The sequence below is a fragment of the Juglans regia genome, chromosome 16, assembly GCF_001411555.2.
Source record: "Juglans regia cultivar Chandler chromosome 16, Walnut 2.0, whole genome shotgun sequence".
NCBI classification, from domain to species: domain Eukaryota; kingdom Viridiplantae; phylum Streptophyta; class Magnoliopsida; order Fagales; family Juglandaceae; genus Juglans; species Juglans regia.
The window spans coordinates 13,301,322-13,318,110 of record NC_049916.1 but is presented as its reverse complement, the minus strand read 5'-3'; the positions used below and the strand labels follow the sequence as shown (position 1 = coordinate 13,318,110).

Here is a 16,789-nt window from a genome sequence, read left to right as displayed (position 1 = left end):
TGGGTGCCATGTAACATGTTGCTTCCTCCCTTGGCTGAAATTTTCATTCTTTCTCTTCATCATTGCCTTCTCACTCAGAAATTCCAAAGGGCACCTCTAGCATGGATGACAAGTGGCAAGCTCCTTGCCCTAGCCGAAACCCTAAAGCCCTATTCCTATCTCTTTTGTGTCCATATGCAATGAGCTTAGAATTGAGCAAGGCATGTGTGGCGCCCTCGACCCCCACGTGTTAATTTTGTGGAGTTCGTGACACAAGGATGATGATCACACGGATCACGCACCCCAACGACCAGTGTTCAGAGTGTGTACATCATGCAATAAGTGTACAAAATAATATTCGCAGCTGAGAAATAAAAGGTATTTCTTTATTAAGTGCCAGAATTGTTCAAAAACAGTAAAGTAACTTTACAAGGATTAAACAGTCATCTGACAGATAAATTAAAAACAAGAAATAACATAAGTGAAACAATTCCAATAACGCTGAACAGTTTTTTAGCAACTCAAACCTCCGACGGAGCTGATCCCTCGGGTTCATACTCGGGCTCTACGTCAGACTCTACGACACCATAAGACGGAACCGTAGGGTAAAATACTACAATGAGATTATAACATCTCAGCAAATAATTAACCAAAATAATATCCAAGAGATTTATAGCTCAATATTGAAATCACGCGTCCCCATATAGACATATATGCAGAAAAATAACATCTCATTTCCCTTTTCCTAAAATACCCATTTTTACAGCTCACGCAAAAAATTCCATTTTTGGTCCAGTCATAACCCCTAATTAATAAGCATGCACCACGGTCTCCCCTATGGACCGTCCGCACTACCTGGCTCTCTTCGTCACACCACGGGTAACGTCCGTGCATGAGACTTCGTAACGAGCGATGTCCAGTTCCACTCCCAGCGTGTACATAGCCAAGCATCCTCTAACCTCGCCTGCCAAAAGGTCATGGAATCGGTACGAGAGCGTTACCATCTCGTCCATTCCCGTCGTGGCCCTGCGATAACTCAGGGGATGTCACGTCAGTCTGTTATGCTCCTGAGTGACCAGAGGAGCTCTACTGAGATAATGCCCCATCTCGGCTTGGGGTCGTGATATACACGTACCCATATGTTCAATCACAATTCCAAACAAACAACGTGATATCACAGCACAAGTTTATTAAAAACGATAAATATGCTATTCAACAATTAATTGGAATACACATTTAAATAACTCATTTATATAAAATAGCCCTCTATTTACAAATACACAATTTCACAATTACAAGCAAAAATCCCGTCCTCCAATCCGGCCCAGGCCCAATTTCCAACAGACCAACACAATCAACAGTTTATGAAAGACAATTACAACAATATTATTTTAAAACTGAAAAATTTCATACAAAATGAAGATGAAAAATTTTGAAAGATCAAGCGAAAGGGCGTTTGCTCAAGGCGGTAGCTCAACAGTGGCACACGGCGAAGCTCACGGCAGAACACTGCCAAAAAGGCCTCTCAACTCTTGGGTTGGTCAAAACATAAGTGGATGAAAACTCAACTCACTACAAACCAATAATTTACCAAGAACCTGAGCAAAATTCATGATTTTAGAAACAAAAAGAGTTCGGCAGAACAACACAAGCTCACGGGTTCACAATAAAAAACACAGAATAATCTCAAACACCAAGAAATGTAAAAAGCTTAAGCGAGAGAGGGAAGATGAGTGACTGGAAGGACTTCAATTTAGGAAATCCTGTGGCCTATTTATAGACTAAGAATGGCGGTTCGAGGAGCTGTGCGTGCCGCATGGTAGATGAAAGGTGAAATTGGCATCTCAAGCCATGGAGAAGAAATGGCTAAGGCGCGGACATGTGGCACGGCAGCTGGACAACAGCACTTTGGAGTGCACAGCCGCACGACACGGAGAAGCCCACGCAAGATGGAGGTGGAAGTTGGGGGCCGTGTGATGTGAGGTAGCTCGACAGCAAGGCTTCGGAGCCTCCACTGAACGACAAGGAGCTGCCATAGAAAAGTGGAGGTGGCTCACGGTAGCTATTGGAAAAGAAGAAACCAGAAGAAGAAAATAGAAGAAGGAAGAAGAAGAAAGAAGAAGAAGAAGGAAGAAGTTGTGCGGTGCAGGAAGAAGAAATTAAAACCCTAAGGGGCAATCCTCCAAACGGCGTCGTTCCAGATAGTGGGAGGGGCTGAGTTCAAACCACACGGGCTGGGCTTGCTTAGCGTAAGGGTTGGGTCCAATTTGCATACGGGCTCGCTTAACACAACACACACACCCATGGCCCACAACCAGTAACACATAAACACAAGCCCAAAAAATAAAATAAAATACTACAAATAAAATAATTAAAATAACACACTTAAAGTAAAATAAAATTAACAAAAATAAAATACCATTAGTAAAATAACACAAAAAACATAATTAAAATAACACATTTAATAAAATAAAAAGGGAATTAAAACATACGAAAATTAGAGACCTCACAACATGGTTGCCAAATGGCATGCCATTTCCGAAATCCTCATTGTCCCTTCATCAAAGATTCTTCTAGAAAATGCCTTGTGGGTGGTGTGTTCATTCCCCTAACCAAAATCCTAGAAATTTCCTAGAGGCTTGTGTCCAAATCTCGTGGTTCCCCATGTGTGTTTTACACTCCTTCATAATTGTATCTCTTAGAGATTTCCATGCATGAACGTTAAAGGGTGGGTGGCATGTGTTCCTTGGGTATCAAATTCACTTCTCTCTTCCCTTCTTCCATTTTTAAGTCTAGATACAATAAATCTTGGATGTGAGGTTGCATGTTGGCCAAGTGGCATGGTGGTTGGTGAAGTGGACGTGTGCCCTAAGTGAGCCAAAATCTTTGTCTTCCTTCCATCATTTTTGCTTCTTCTAGAAGCTATCTTGCAAGTTCGCCAAATGAAAAGTTTTTTGTCAAACTGAAATGCCTCTTCCCAAGGTTCCAAATGATTGAAACTTAGGAAACCTAAAGGTCACTTTCTCCCAAACGGCGCCTCCCACTATATTCAAAACCCTAAACCATCTAGTGGCCGAGTAACACTAGCCTTGGGCCTCCTTGTGGGCTTGGGCGCCTAACTCATTAGCAAAAAGGTGGGACCCTTGTCACTTCCTAAGGTCTCATCTCACCAAATTCTTGGGCTAAATTCTAATTGGACTAAGACTAAAATATTAGAAGCAATAGGTGAGGACTTGACTAAGCCCAGGTTGTCACAATTTAAAACCTTTGACAATATTGTAATCTTCAAACCTAGCAACTGTGTACTAAACTCTTAGAATCTGTAATATTTATTTAATATATTATTAAGTGTTGTTATGTTTTCAACAGTTCGTATTGTTATGTTTACAATACTATCAGAATATTAATGATAACAAATTGAACATGAGGAAAATGATGGCAACATATACTACCAGGATTTAGACAATTATAATGACCAATCTGGTTTACTCAAACAAGTTGCAAAATACAACGAGTTACAACAATACGCTGAATGCTTCATGATTCCATTGAGTTACACGGATGAACTTACAAAATACATGAACCCATTCTTTTAACGTAGTCAAAATATAGCAGACTACATAGTCTTCTCATCTCTTGACCTTCACGCAAATCTGATTAAACCAAACCTATGCAAATCTCATTACAAACAACGACCATCATACAAAAATGATCATCAATTCTCAAGAGGCCATGATATTGGAAGTTCACCTACAAATAGTTTGGAAAATTGTGTCAAAATCATGACTAAAAATTTCATTATTTGTTCAGCATAGAAACAAATCATGACTAAAAAAAAAGAGTAATAGCATATACTTGCGAAATAACACTTTGTTGTGTGCCAAACAATACTACCTCATTTGTTGGGTTGAATACATCTTTCGGATGTGAAATTGTCTACATTTGAATACATAAACAAATTAAGAGTAAAAAACTAAATTTTGCCTATATAAAATCATAAACAAATCATCCCACATTTTTCCTCTGTCGCTTGCCATCGAGCTGTTTATTTATGTTTGTGTCTTGTTTATAACCTTTTCTATTGTAGGTTGTCTCCTCTTCGATGAGGTCCTCCCTTTGCCTTTAATGACGTGAGGACTTAGCACTTTCTTCGAACTTCCAGTTTCAACATCAATAGAACTATCAGTATTTGCAAGTGCCTGCTAAGGTTTTGTTTTAGTGTAAATCAAATTCATGGCCTATAACTTCTATGCCATAACTAGGGAATTATCTTCACTTTTTGTTGCATTTGTGGCTACTTTGTAGCATATCTTTATCAAACTAGAGTACCTACCAACAGCTGGTTTAACACTCAAGTCATCATAATTGCTTTGAATAATAGCATATCTACGTTTAATGTCCTTCCTCCATTTCTCTATAATGTACTTTTTCAGCCACGATTGGACATCCCTTGCAGCAATAATTGCAAGAATGTGCTTACATATAATTCATCTCATCTCAAATAGTCCACATATGCACTTAGCCTCGCACATATCTTCATTGAAGTATGCCTGATAAGTAACTCGTTTGATGCAATCTTCAACTTGCCTCTAGTCATTAACTTGATATGTTGAAATCATCTATTCCGTTTTGATGAGAACGCAATGAGAATAGATAATCCCCATTACTCCGGATTGTATTTCCTTAAATTTAGAATTAGTGTACACTTCTTGAATTTTCTTCTCCATGGATAAATGGGATATAACATGAGATTGTGCAGCTGAATGAGTGAAAGTTCGTACATCCTTTGCCATGTTTAAGGTGTTGGCCTTGTCAATATAATTTCGTGCATCTTTCTTAATCAATGGAAAATTCTTGAATCCACCAGCCCCGACAACTAATGATTTAAAACTTTTAGCCATACATATGCTTGCCTTATCGTTAATGTCTAGCTACCTCTTTACGGAATCATCAGTAACTCGATTACATTTAAAGAAGCTTACCTTTTTTGGACTTAGCTCATGGTTATGTGCATTCTCAATATTAGTTATGCGCAAGACCCCACTAACCAAGATTGCATTCATCTTCGCCTTACAATTAGTATTCATTATCGGATGTGGTTTAGCAAGGTTGGTAGTATGCTTCCTTGCCTTACCACCACGAGCACAGTCAAGTGTTTCATATCTAACGCTCCCATCATCTTCCCTTTTACTTCTTTGGGTCATTACGCCAAACCCAGCTTGTTTCTCATATTGCTTATAGTAGTCAATGAGTTCCTACTCAGTTTTAAAAATATCCCAACGTTGGCTTTAAAACTCCATCATCATCATTTCCCGGCATTGGCTCTAATAGCGGTACTTCTTCATCAGTATTCCCATAAGACACAACTGAAATAGTTGTAGTGCCCTCATCAACATGTTTCTCTCCTGAACATTCATTCTCCTGCATGATACCATAAAACAGAATATCAGGAAAGGTATAAACCCAACTTGACTATAAATTATGCTTGTTTAATATGTACATGAAATCAAATATTTATGGTCTATCAGTTGTTCAAGTAACTCATCTCTTACATTTGGGGTATTTGGATAAGTACTACTTTCAGAAGAAAATAACGATCGCCTAGTAGATGAGGTGGGTTCTATCACCTCCTTAGGCTTACTTGAACATCCCGAATAGGGAATTGACAGTCCAAATAGATATGGAATTTGTTGTCCAAATGGGACTCCCATCGGTTACTACAATTTACAATATAAAATCATAGATGTAATTTTGACACATCCCTTTGAACATAAGCACTTCGAAAAAATAATATCGACTAATGATTTTTAGCAAAATTATACATCAAACCAATAGCATGGTTGTCGGATAAGACAAGAATACCTGAGTGCATGCAACTGTGTTGGCAGGCATTGCAGCAGTATTGGCAGATTGCATCAGTGTTGGTAGGTCTTGCATATGTGTTTTCTTCTCCTTTTTTCCATCTAGTTGTACACAAAGAATACCTATTTAGACAAGAAAACTAACATAAAAAATGGACTAGTTAACCATCTTGATATATTTAAAAAAGTTGTCCCTCAGTGTCTCATCATCCATGAAACATATATTAAACCCGAAAATAGTTAACATCTTGCCTAATGGATAAATTGCAATTGTATGCCATCCACTTAACACCAATGATTTGAGAAATAAGCGGCAATAGTAAGCATGTTTTCTAAAATTAAGAATAACAGGTAACTAAAACTTGTGCTGACAATGTGCCAATTAGTGATTAAATCTCCTTAAACATTGAACATATTCAAGCTTTTGTTATGGACATAACAAGTGCTAAGATGAAACAATGTAAAGTAAGCAATTGTTGAAGGATCTAAGATATGATCATTTCTTAGACATGAAGTTCTCATGGAAAATATCATTGTTGTAAGTTTTTTTAAATGGAAAACTGATGCTGTAAAATAAATTTGATTTCCTAATAAGTAGAATGCATAAAAAATGATGTAGTTACACAAAAGATGTAATCAAATTTCTATATGATAACAATGTAAGCAAATAAGATTGTTGGATACCCAACAAAGAATGTAACTAAGACATAATCAAATTTCTATATGATAACAATGTAAACAAATAAGATTGTTGGATACCCAACAAAGAAAATCAAAGAAAGAATAGTAAGATAAATTGCTTCAAAACCAACCAGCAACAACGCTTTTTCGAGTAAGGGAAAAACATACCAAAAACATAGCAACTTTGTGCTCATGCTACAAGGCAAGGATAATAAGTCGGTTATAAAATATCAAAACATGTGGTCTGGGGTAAAAAATGGTGGAGGAGAAACTTAAGTCAACGACGGTGGACGAAGCTTGAAGTAGATGGATTTTAGAAATACTCAAAACGAATACGAAAATGAGGGAGTGTTCGAAGTCGATACACAAGCAAGCCGATGATGGTGGAGGACTTGACCACTGCTACTTTGTCGGACAAGGATTGAAGAGACAAATGAGAGAAATTTTTGTGTCTATTTTAGAAATAAAATCTCACATTTTGACAAAGGATACATATCAAGAGCATTTATTGTAATTAAAATAAATTTTAGGGACAATAATGTCGAGGTTTGCGTGGGCGGTCCCCGAATGGGGACTGTACATAGACTGTCAAAAGTAGAAGATGGCCAACGAGAAGTGGGAAGCATTGGGCTATTTGTAGGCCAGGATAAGAATGGGCTTAGTGATTGGAGATGAACGTGTCCAGCACCTGCTGGGTTATGGGCCATGGGCTCACTTATGCATTTTCTTTTCCTGTAAGGCTTTATATGCGTTTTTAATTTTATCCTTTCTTCTGTTATTTGTAATTGCCAATCATTGGTTGATGCTTCATGGAAACGGTTAGATGTGATTCACTAGCTATTAGTAAGCTCAGTCCCTGTAAGGAAAGATTTCAACAATTATCTTAAATACAATTTCCATAATTCTCTCTCACTCTCCTGTTTCACTGGAGGTCACTCACCCTCTAAGTGATAAACAAAACTCCATTATGCATTCCTTAAAACAAATATTTTAGGACTCTTCTTTATTGCTTGTTACAATCTGGTATCAAAGATTTCAATCTCTAACTGTGAAAATGGATGAGGGTACACGCATGAGTTAGTTGTAGGAAGGTTTGGTCAATCTCACGAGGTCCACAGATTCATAATTCAAAACTGTGGATACTGAGATTTTGGCTTTGAAACGACAATCAGACTTAATGATGCAACATATGTTAGCATTGACAGCCGAGTTGCAAAGGAAGAACCACTACTCATCAGATGGGGAAGCTTCAACATAGCACCATCAATATGAGGAATTTTGGAAACCTACAGAAGGAGTAATGCCAAGGTTAGTACGTATTGATTTCCCAAGTTTTAATGGGGAAGAGTCCATGGATTGGCTCTACAAAGCTAACAATTTCTTTGCATTTTACAATACCTTACCCCTCATAAATTGAGGTTAGCCTCATTCCATATGGAAGGCTAGGCACTGATTTGGTTCCAGGACTTAGAAGAGTTTGGAAACTTGGGTAGTTGGGAAGAGTTCACCCAAGCTCTCTTAATTAGGTTTGACCCTAGTTCATATGATGACCCCTTGGAGACCTTAACAAGGCTTAAACAAGTTGGAATAGTGGAGAAATATAAGTCTAAATTTGAGGTTCTCTCAAATAGGCTTAAAGGGTTGTCTAAATCCTACAAACTCAATTTCATTTTTAGTGGTTTAAGGGATGACATGATGCTACCCGTGAGAATGTCTAAGCCAGACAACTTGTTAATTGCCTACATTTTAGCAAAAAATCAAGAACACTTAGGGGTGATGAAGAGAAACTATAAGGGGATACTGCCCTCCCCTGAACAGGGAACTTTGAAATACCAGCATGTTATTCATACCACAGCTCCAAAAGAGCCTTCAAAAGCCATGGTCCTAGTGCAAAAGATAAATCAAAACCAAATGAAGGAGAGAAGGGAAAAAGACCTTTATTATTATTGTGATTCAAAGTGGAATCTCAGCCACAAATGCCCTAACCCCAAACTGTTCTTTATTGAGGAAGAACAATTTGGTTCTGATTCCACTGAATGCCTTAGTGGAATCAGAACCCCAAGGCATGCCTTAGTGGGATCCCAAAATCCTAAGACTATGAGGATTAAGGGGAAGGTGGGGAACTAGGTTGTGGTGGTACTTATAGATTTGAGCAGTACACATAATTTCCTAGATCCTTCAGTAGTAATGAAGGGGAACATCTCGATTCAAGGGAAGGAAATGGTCAAAGTCAAAGTGGCCAATGGGAGGAAATCTCTTGTGAAGGGAGGTGCCCTAGACTGAAATTTAAATTGCAAGGAGTGGAGTTTGTGATTGAAGTACATGTGCTGGTTTTAGTTAGTTGTGACATGGTTTTAGGAGTGCAATGGTTAAGAGAATTGGGGCTAATACTGTGGAATTTTGGAGACTTAACTATGGGATTCCCACAATGGGACAAAGATGTACAATTAAAGGGATTGAGTCCCTCCATCAGTATTGAAGAAGGGGGCATGCATTAATAAATACAATAAACTGGAAAAAGGGTGTGGTTACAGCTCATTGAAGAATAGAAATTCCAAGAGTTAGAACATATTCCTGAATTTTTTAGTGGATTTTTTAAAAGTGTTTATTGATGTGTTTGGAGCCCTAAGGCCTGCCACCCCATAGAACACATGACCATTTCATAAACCTATTACCCAGCACCCTACATGTGTCAATGAGACTATAGGTACTCCTACTTTCAGAAAGACGAAATTGAAAACATTGTCCAAGAATTTCTAAAAATAGGGGTGATCAAGCCAAAACCCCTATTCTTCCCCAGTGTTGCTAGTAAGGAAGGTCGATGGCTCATGGAGAATGTGTATGGATTATCGGACACTCAACAAGGTCACTGTGAAGGAAAATTACCCAATTCCAGTGGTTGAGGAGCTGCTAGATGAACTTAATGGGGCTAAGGTCTTCTCAAAATTGGAGCTACGACTTGGTTACCACCAAATCAGGGTGAGAAAAGAAGATATTCCTAAAACAACCTTTAAGACACATAAGAGCCAATACGAATTCTTAGCTATGCCCTTTGGGCTAACTAATGCTCCTAAACTTTTCAAAATCTAATGAATGAAATACTTAGACCTTATTTGAGGAGGTTTATTCTTTTTTTATTTTTTTTATTTTTTTTTACTATAATTTAGTGTACAACAAGACACCAGAAGACCATTTATAGCATCCGAAGGTGACTTTGGAGACACTAAGACAACACCAATTGCTGGCTAAGGCTTATAAATGCAAGTTTGCATGTGCTGAAGTGACTTATTTGGGCCATCTAATATTAGCTAGACGGGTAAGTGCAGATCCTAGAAAGATTTAAGGCAATGGAAGAGTGGCCTTTTCCCACTTCACTCAAGGCACTCAAGGGCTTCCTACGCCTAACAAGATATTACAAAAAATTTATTAAGGGTTATGGGAGCATTGTTTGGCCCTCTAATTAGTTTGTTAGGAAAGAATCAATTTGTGTGGACCCAAGAAGCTAAAGAGGCCTTTATTAAGTTGAAGGAAGCAATCACAAACCACCCTACGTTAGCCCTGCCTGATCTCACCCAACCTTTTGTTATTGAATGTGATGCTTTGGAAAAGGCTATTGGGGTTGTGTTGATGTAGAAAGATAGGCCCATTACTTATTTTAGTTAGGGCCTTAAAGGGAGAATACTAGTCTGCCCACTTATGAGAAGGAATTGTACGCTTTAGTGGTTGCAATATAGGAGTGGAGACCCTATTTCATTGGGCAGGTCTTTACTATAGAGATAGATTACCAAAGTATGGAATTCCTACTTGAGCAGAAGGTGGGAACACCCATATAGCAAAAATGAGTGTCTAAGTTGCTAGGATATGACATAAGAGTGGAATATAAGAAGGGGTGGAAAATCATGTTGTTGATGCCTTATCTAGAAAGGATGAGACTACTAAATAGGAACTGGGCCTGAGTATTTCAGCCCTATCTATCCCTACAATTGAATGGTAGGATGAAGTTAAGGAGGGGTATAGGCAGGACTCCTATGCAATCAGTTTACTTAAACAGTTTGAAGAAGGGAAGTTGCCTCAGAAATGTACAGTGAAGGGGGGTCTACTCTACTACAAGTAGAGATTGTTTGTTGCTAACCATGGGGATTCTAGGCAGAAAGTGTTACAGACACTGCACAATGGGCCTTTGGGGGAACATTCTGGTTAGGATAACACCCTGCACAGGGTGAAAGGGAGTTTTATTGGCCTAGGTTAAAGTCAGACCTAAAGAAATTTATAAGGAAATGTGGGGTGTGTCAAATGGTCAAAGCAGATAAGCCAAGTGGGCTGCTACAACCCCTCCCAATTCCCTCTCAACCATGGCTGCACATTATAATGGACTTTGTGGAAGGATTGCCTAGATCCCTAGGGTTTAACAATGTATGGGTGGTTGTGTATCGCCTCACTAAATATGCCCATTTTACACCTCTAGCTCACACCTTCTCGGCTAAGATAGTGGCCCAACTTTTTTTCAAATAGATCTTAAGGCTCCATGGTATGCCCCAATCTATTGTGTTAGACAGAGAAAGTGTTTTCACAAGCTTATTCTAGCAATAGCTTTTCAGAATACAAGGGACTTAACTTGCACTTAGCACCTTGTACCATCCTCAAACTGATGGTTAGAGTGAGACTATGAGCAAGTGCCTAGAAAACTATCTAAGGTGCTTTGTGTGTGACCAGCCAAAGGCTTGGGCCCACTGGATCCCCCTAGCAAAGTTGTGGTATAACACCACATACCACTCATTTACATGCATCACTCCTTTTGAGGCCCTATATTGCTATGCCCCACCCAAACTCCTTCCTTATGTCCCTGGAACCACTAAAGTTGAAGCAGTAGAAGAGGATTTGAGATCAAGGGACCAGAGCCTATAGTTACAAAGGCATAACCTCAAGAGAGCCAAGCATTGAATGAAAAAACTATGCTAACCTTAAGAGAAAGGAGCAAAATTTCGAGACTGGGGAGTGGGTCTATATAGGGCTTTAACCCTACAGACAACACTTAGTGGCCCATCGACAAAGCTTGAAGCTTTTCCCTAGGTTTTACGGGCCATTTTAGATTATAGAAAAAATTAGGGAAGTAGCCTACAAATTAGAGCTACCCCTTCTTCCTCCATACATCTTGTGTTTCACATTTCACAGATCAAGAAAAAATTAGGGCAAAACACAGTGGCACAAAACACCCTACCCCCAATCAACACAAAAGGCATAATTAAACCCAAATCAGAGGAAGTTTTAGCTAGAAGGATGAGGAACTCGAAGAACTTACCAGTGGTGGAGTTGTTGATCTGATGGCAAGGGCAGTTGGTTAAGGACATGACTTGGGAGCCCTACAGGGAGCTGAAAGAGACCTACCCACACCTTGTGGGTAAGGTGTTCTAAATGGGAGGTCTTTGTTACACACATAAGACGGCCAGGGAGAAGTGGGAAGCATTGGGCTGTTCGTGCACTGGGACAGGAATGAGCTTAGTGCTTAGAGATGGAAGTGTACAACACCTACTGGGTTATGGGCCATGAGCTCACTTATTTGTTTTCTTTTCATGTAAGGCCTTATACGCCACTAGTAATTTTAGACACAATATGAAAATCTTATCATTTCTTATGTTATTTGTAATTGCCAATTATTGGCCGATGTTTTGTCAAAATGGTTAAATGTAGTTCTAGTTATTAGTAGGCTTTGTCCCTGTAAGGAAAGATTTGAACAATTATCTTAATATTAATTTCTAGAATCCTCTCTCACTCTCTCGTTCCTCTTGTTTCTCTAGAGGTCACTCACCCTATAACTGAGCAACAAAATTCTATGAGTTCTGCTATGCTTCAGCCTTACTTTTTAACACTCTGGCTACACTGGCCAGCGTGCAAACTAAAATGGCTTAAGTGGAAAAAAAAACTAACAACAAACGCCTTATCTGGTCGACCTTTTCTAGCTTCAGAAGAGTAAAAAAAGCCTTAAGGAGCTGCAACAAGTTTTACCCATTTGTTTGATCTCGAAGCTGTGTCCAGTGTTGCATTGCATCCACATCGCCTGTAAGTGAAGATTCAACCCATGAAAATAAAGTTTTTCTTCAATGACATTGTCAAGCTCTTCCATTTGCATTTCGACTTGTTCTTATTAATTTTATTTTGAGATTTTCTTCAAGTTCTCTACTTTACATTTCAAAATTTTTGTGGACTTTCTGCTAAGATTGTTATAAGGTACACGTCTTTGCCTTTCTAGGTCCTTCCTCGTTTTTGAGTTGAAGAACTCTATTTCCCCTCTCGTTTTGTTTGTTTTTTGCTTTTTAAATCTAACCATTCACATGTTATCGTTTCGGCTAGCAAAAAAAAAAAAAAAACTCAAAACAAATGCAGGATAATTATGGCCCACAACTATGTACAATGAAGAAGTCGGTCTCGGGTGACATAACTCTTGCAATCTGGGTTGGTACAATTTGAAGAAAGGAAGCCTCCCTAACTAGTGTCGTCATTGAGTAATGGGTTGCAGCGGTTTGAATCTCGTAGCCGTTGAGTTAAATGGCCAATGTCGCTATCGGTTTGAAGAAGTTGCCATGGAGTGAGGGTGAACTCATCGCCTATGATTTTGAAAAGGCCAATTCATAGGTTGAATAAGGGAGTCAGAGCACTAGTAGTGAAATCAACTTAACTAAAATTTGGCCAAAGTTTAGCTAGATTGTACAAAAATCCACTACAATGTACTCAATTAATCTACAGTATTTTTAGCCTAAGATTTGCTCACTGGCCAAATCTAGCCAGCCCAAGTTGCTGGCCAAATTATTTTTTAGCCAAAAAATATTCTTCCGAGCCATCGCGCCGAAGCCTGCTCCACAAAACGTCTGCTGGTGAAAATTGAAAGCACAAAACGTCTTCTTCTCTATACACATTCTCTCCGTTAAAAACTTATTTTTTTTTTATAGATTTCTCTCATGTTTTGCTCTGTGGGACTTTCCTTTTACTAAGAATCTTTGACTTGGATTTTTTTATTTATTGAGATAGTATTTTCTGGTTAATGCTTTTGGCAAGAAGTTCTATATGACTGTTGAAAAAATATGATGGTTAGAAAAATATATCCGTTGGAAGAATATGATTGTTGTAAAAAAAAGATCGTTAAATTATATTTGTTGGAATAATATGAACGTTAGAAAATTAATGTGAACTTTTTAAATATCGAATAAATATTCTAATTACCATTAGAATTAAAATAAATGAAAATGTTAAAATCAATATTTTAATAGAATAGTGATAGACTTAAAAAGTTTGTTATTTGGTGTTATTGAAAAATGGCTAGGTAAATTTGAAAAAGTAAATTTCCTAGTCAAAATTTGGCCAAAGAATGATTAGGCCACTAGTAGTGCTCTCAGAGTAGTCTCAATAGATTAGCCAAATGCCAAAAAAATAGATGTTGAGAGCTATTGGGATAAAATTTAGCCCACATTGGATTAGACAAAGCATTTGAAAGTTAATTTTTACTACAATATATCTAAAACAAAAGTCAAATTTGATGTATACGGTAGATGAATCAAATATTTTTTTATTATTACTTTTGGCACATTCTCTCTCTTCTCTCGACATTTCCTATTCCAAATATCATTCCGTTTATTTCGCTCTAAAAGACCCAGAAACTCTCTTCCTTCTGCACACGACCTTTATTCAACGAAGGTGCTCCGCCACTGCATCACCACCGCACCACCAACCCAAGTCTCGTCGGCAACAATGCCATCGCACCACTGCACCACCGCACTCCAACTCCAAGGACTGGAAATCGCCGAGTTGACTCAGAACTTGGTAAACCCCTCCTTCTCTCGTAGACTCCTTGGTCCTTCTGTCCCTGCTTTTGATTCATTTTCCTCCGATCTCTCTATCCTCCTCCTTTCATAGTAGTGTGTTTTGATTTTACATGAGTTGTTACTGTTTCTTGTTGGATCTGGATGTTTTTGGACATGATTTGCCCTCCATTGATAGCCCCAAGTGCACACTACCACATTATGTAAGTCGTCAATGCAACTTGAATTGGACTACAACATTTTATACATATTAACTACATTCTATGATTTAGTGTGGTGGTTGCGCATTGAATGATGGTCTAAATTCTAATTAAAGCAAGAAAGTTGTTTTAGAATTTTACTCCAACGACTACAATTTAGCTGCCAATTATTCCACTAATTGAGCAGAGATTTTGGGATGGTTTTTTTTTATAAAGCTTGGATTTCATGCCTGTGTGTGGCTTTTATGTCTATTATTTTGGTGCTATTGTGAATTGTGCCATCATCATTACTGACAAGTTCTCCGGTATTTCTCAATATAAAAAATTATTAATTTTTACTCTAGTCCAATTGTTTTAAGATTGATACAGGAATCATTTGTGGACTTTGCAATGTGTTGGTAAAACTACAAACATACAAATTCTGGATATGATTACTAATTAATTAGAATATGGTTACCAATTAGGAAAATAATTTATACACAATATTTTTTACAATACTTTACATAATTATATTTTAAATAAGTGGTATTTTTGTAAAACATCTTACAAAAATAATATCATTTTATAAAAATATTCTCATTTTATAATATTGTTGTGCAATATATTGTACAATGTATTGTGTGTATATCATTACTTAACCAATTAATATATAATAGGTAGAATGATAAAATATGATAAAATTAAAAAAATTAATAATTAAAAAAATTAAATTAATATTATTTTATTATTATATAATAAATAAATAAACAATTCAATGTAAAAATTTGATGTGAATGAAATAACTAAAATTAAATTTATCTTATATTATTTTATTATTATATAATAAATAAATAAATAATCAAATATAAAAATTTGATATTAATAGAATAGTAAGAACCAAATTCATTAAATTTGGAAAGTTTGAATCCCAAACTCATCTCAATTCATCATTATAATTTTTTTCAAATTTTAATATAAAATATAATAAATAATTTAATTTTTTTAAATTTTAAAATAATAATAATAATAATAAATAATATTTTAATATTTTATCATCTCAATTTAATTCACTTTAACATCTAAACATAAATTTTACTTTGATTATTTCAACGAATGTGGTGGCAGCCAATTTCGTACTGTTAAAGTGGGGTGTGGCCGGAGTGTTAAAAAACAGGCTGAAGAATAAAAATTTCGAAATTCTATCACAGCAAAATTACAAACTCTAGACTCTTCTTTGCTGCTTGTTACATGAACGGACCCTGCTTTCCCTGTCCTTCGGTCCTTGTCCTTTACATCGCTTCCCTTTTTTACCTAAAATCTCAAGAACCAGATTCAAAAAAACTTTAACAGCTTCTATTCCTCATCCCACGCATCAATGGCTACCTCGTACCAGAAATATGAGATCAGAAGGAGAAACCCAGACCCCAAGATTTCAGCCCTCCTTGTCATCGACGTCCAGAACTACTTCTCTGCTATGGCCCAACCTATACTCCCTAACCTCCTCTCCACAATCCACCTCTGCCGCCGCGCCTCGATCCCCGTCTACTTCACGCGCCACTCCCACAATTCCTCCGAAGACCACGGCATGCTCGAGGAGTGGCGGAACGGAGACCTCATCATCGACGGGACGTTGGAGGCGGAGCTCATGGAGGAGCTGGACCGGAGGCCCGGCGACGTGGTGGTCGAGAAGAACACCTACAGCGCTTTCCGGGACACGAACCTGGATGGGCTGCTGTGGGAGAGGGGCGTGGGGGAGGTGATCGTGACGGGGGTGATGACCAACCTGTGCTGCGAGACGACGGCGCGTGAGGCATTCATTAGAGGTTTCAGAGTTTTCTTCTCCACGGACGCGACAGCCACGTCCGACAAGGAGCTGCACCAGGCCACGTTGAAGAACATGGCCTATGGCTTCGCTTACTTGGTCGACTGCGAACGGCTTCGGGAGGGATTTCTTGGGAATCAATGAAATAAATTAAAACTCCATCTCTCTTCTCTTTTCTCTATTTGTCCATCTGTTGCTTTCCTTTCTGGTATTGAATGTACCCTTTGTATCGTCTCTATATTTTGTTTGTTTGTTTCCGAGTCTCGTGGAAGGAGTGTAGAACAAAGTTAATATTAGGATTTGTATGCCTCCCTCGCTAATAACTCCATTGTACGTATATCTTTTGCATGGAATGAAGTTATATACAGCCGAAAAGTGTATGTCATGCAGTCATTTTAAATATAAAGTATATTATTAAAAAAATATTATTTTTTATGTAAATTTTATATTTATTTA

At 37.9% G+C, this 16,789-nt stretch overlaps 1 protein-coding gene across 1 annotated transcript; it reads left to right on the top strand.

The window, feature by feature from the left end:
- Nucleotides 1-15,725: 15,725 nt before the first annotated feature.
- Nucleotides 15,726-16,713, top strand: LOC108998129 (nicotinamidase 2-like). Its single transcript, XM_018974577.2, has one exon. The coding sequence runs from the start codon at nucleotides 15,887-15,889 to the stop codon at nucleotides 16,475-16,477; it is 591 nt and encodes a 196-aa protein (XP_018830122.1). The 5' UTR covers nucleotides 15,726-15,886; the 3' UTR covers nucleotides 16,478-16,713.
- The last annotated feature ends 76 nt before the right edge of the window (nucleotides 16,714-16,789 follow it).

Excerpts from the sequence above, each read along its gene's own strand:
- LOC108998129 (XM_018974577.2), top strand. The coding sequence starts at position 15,887 with ATGGCTACCTCGTACCAGAAATATGAGATCAGAAGGAGAAACCCAGAC.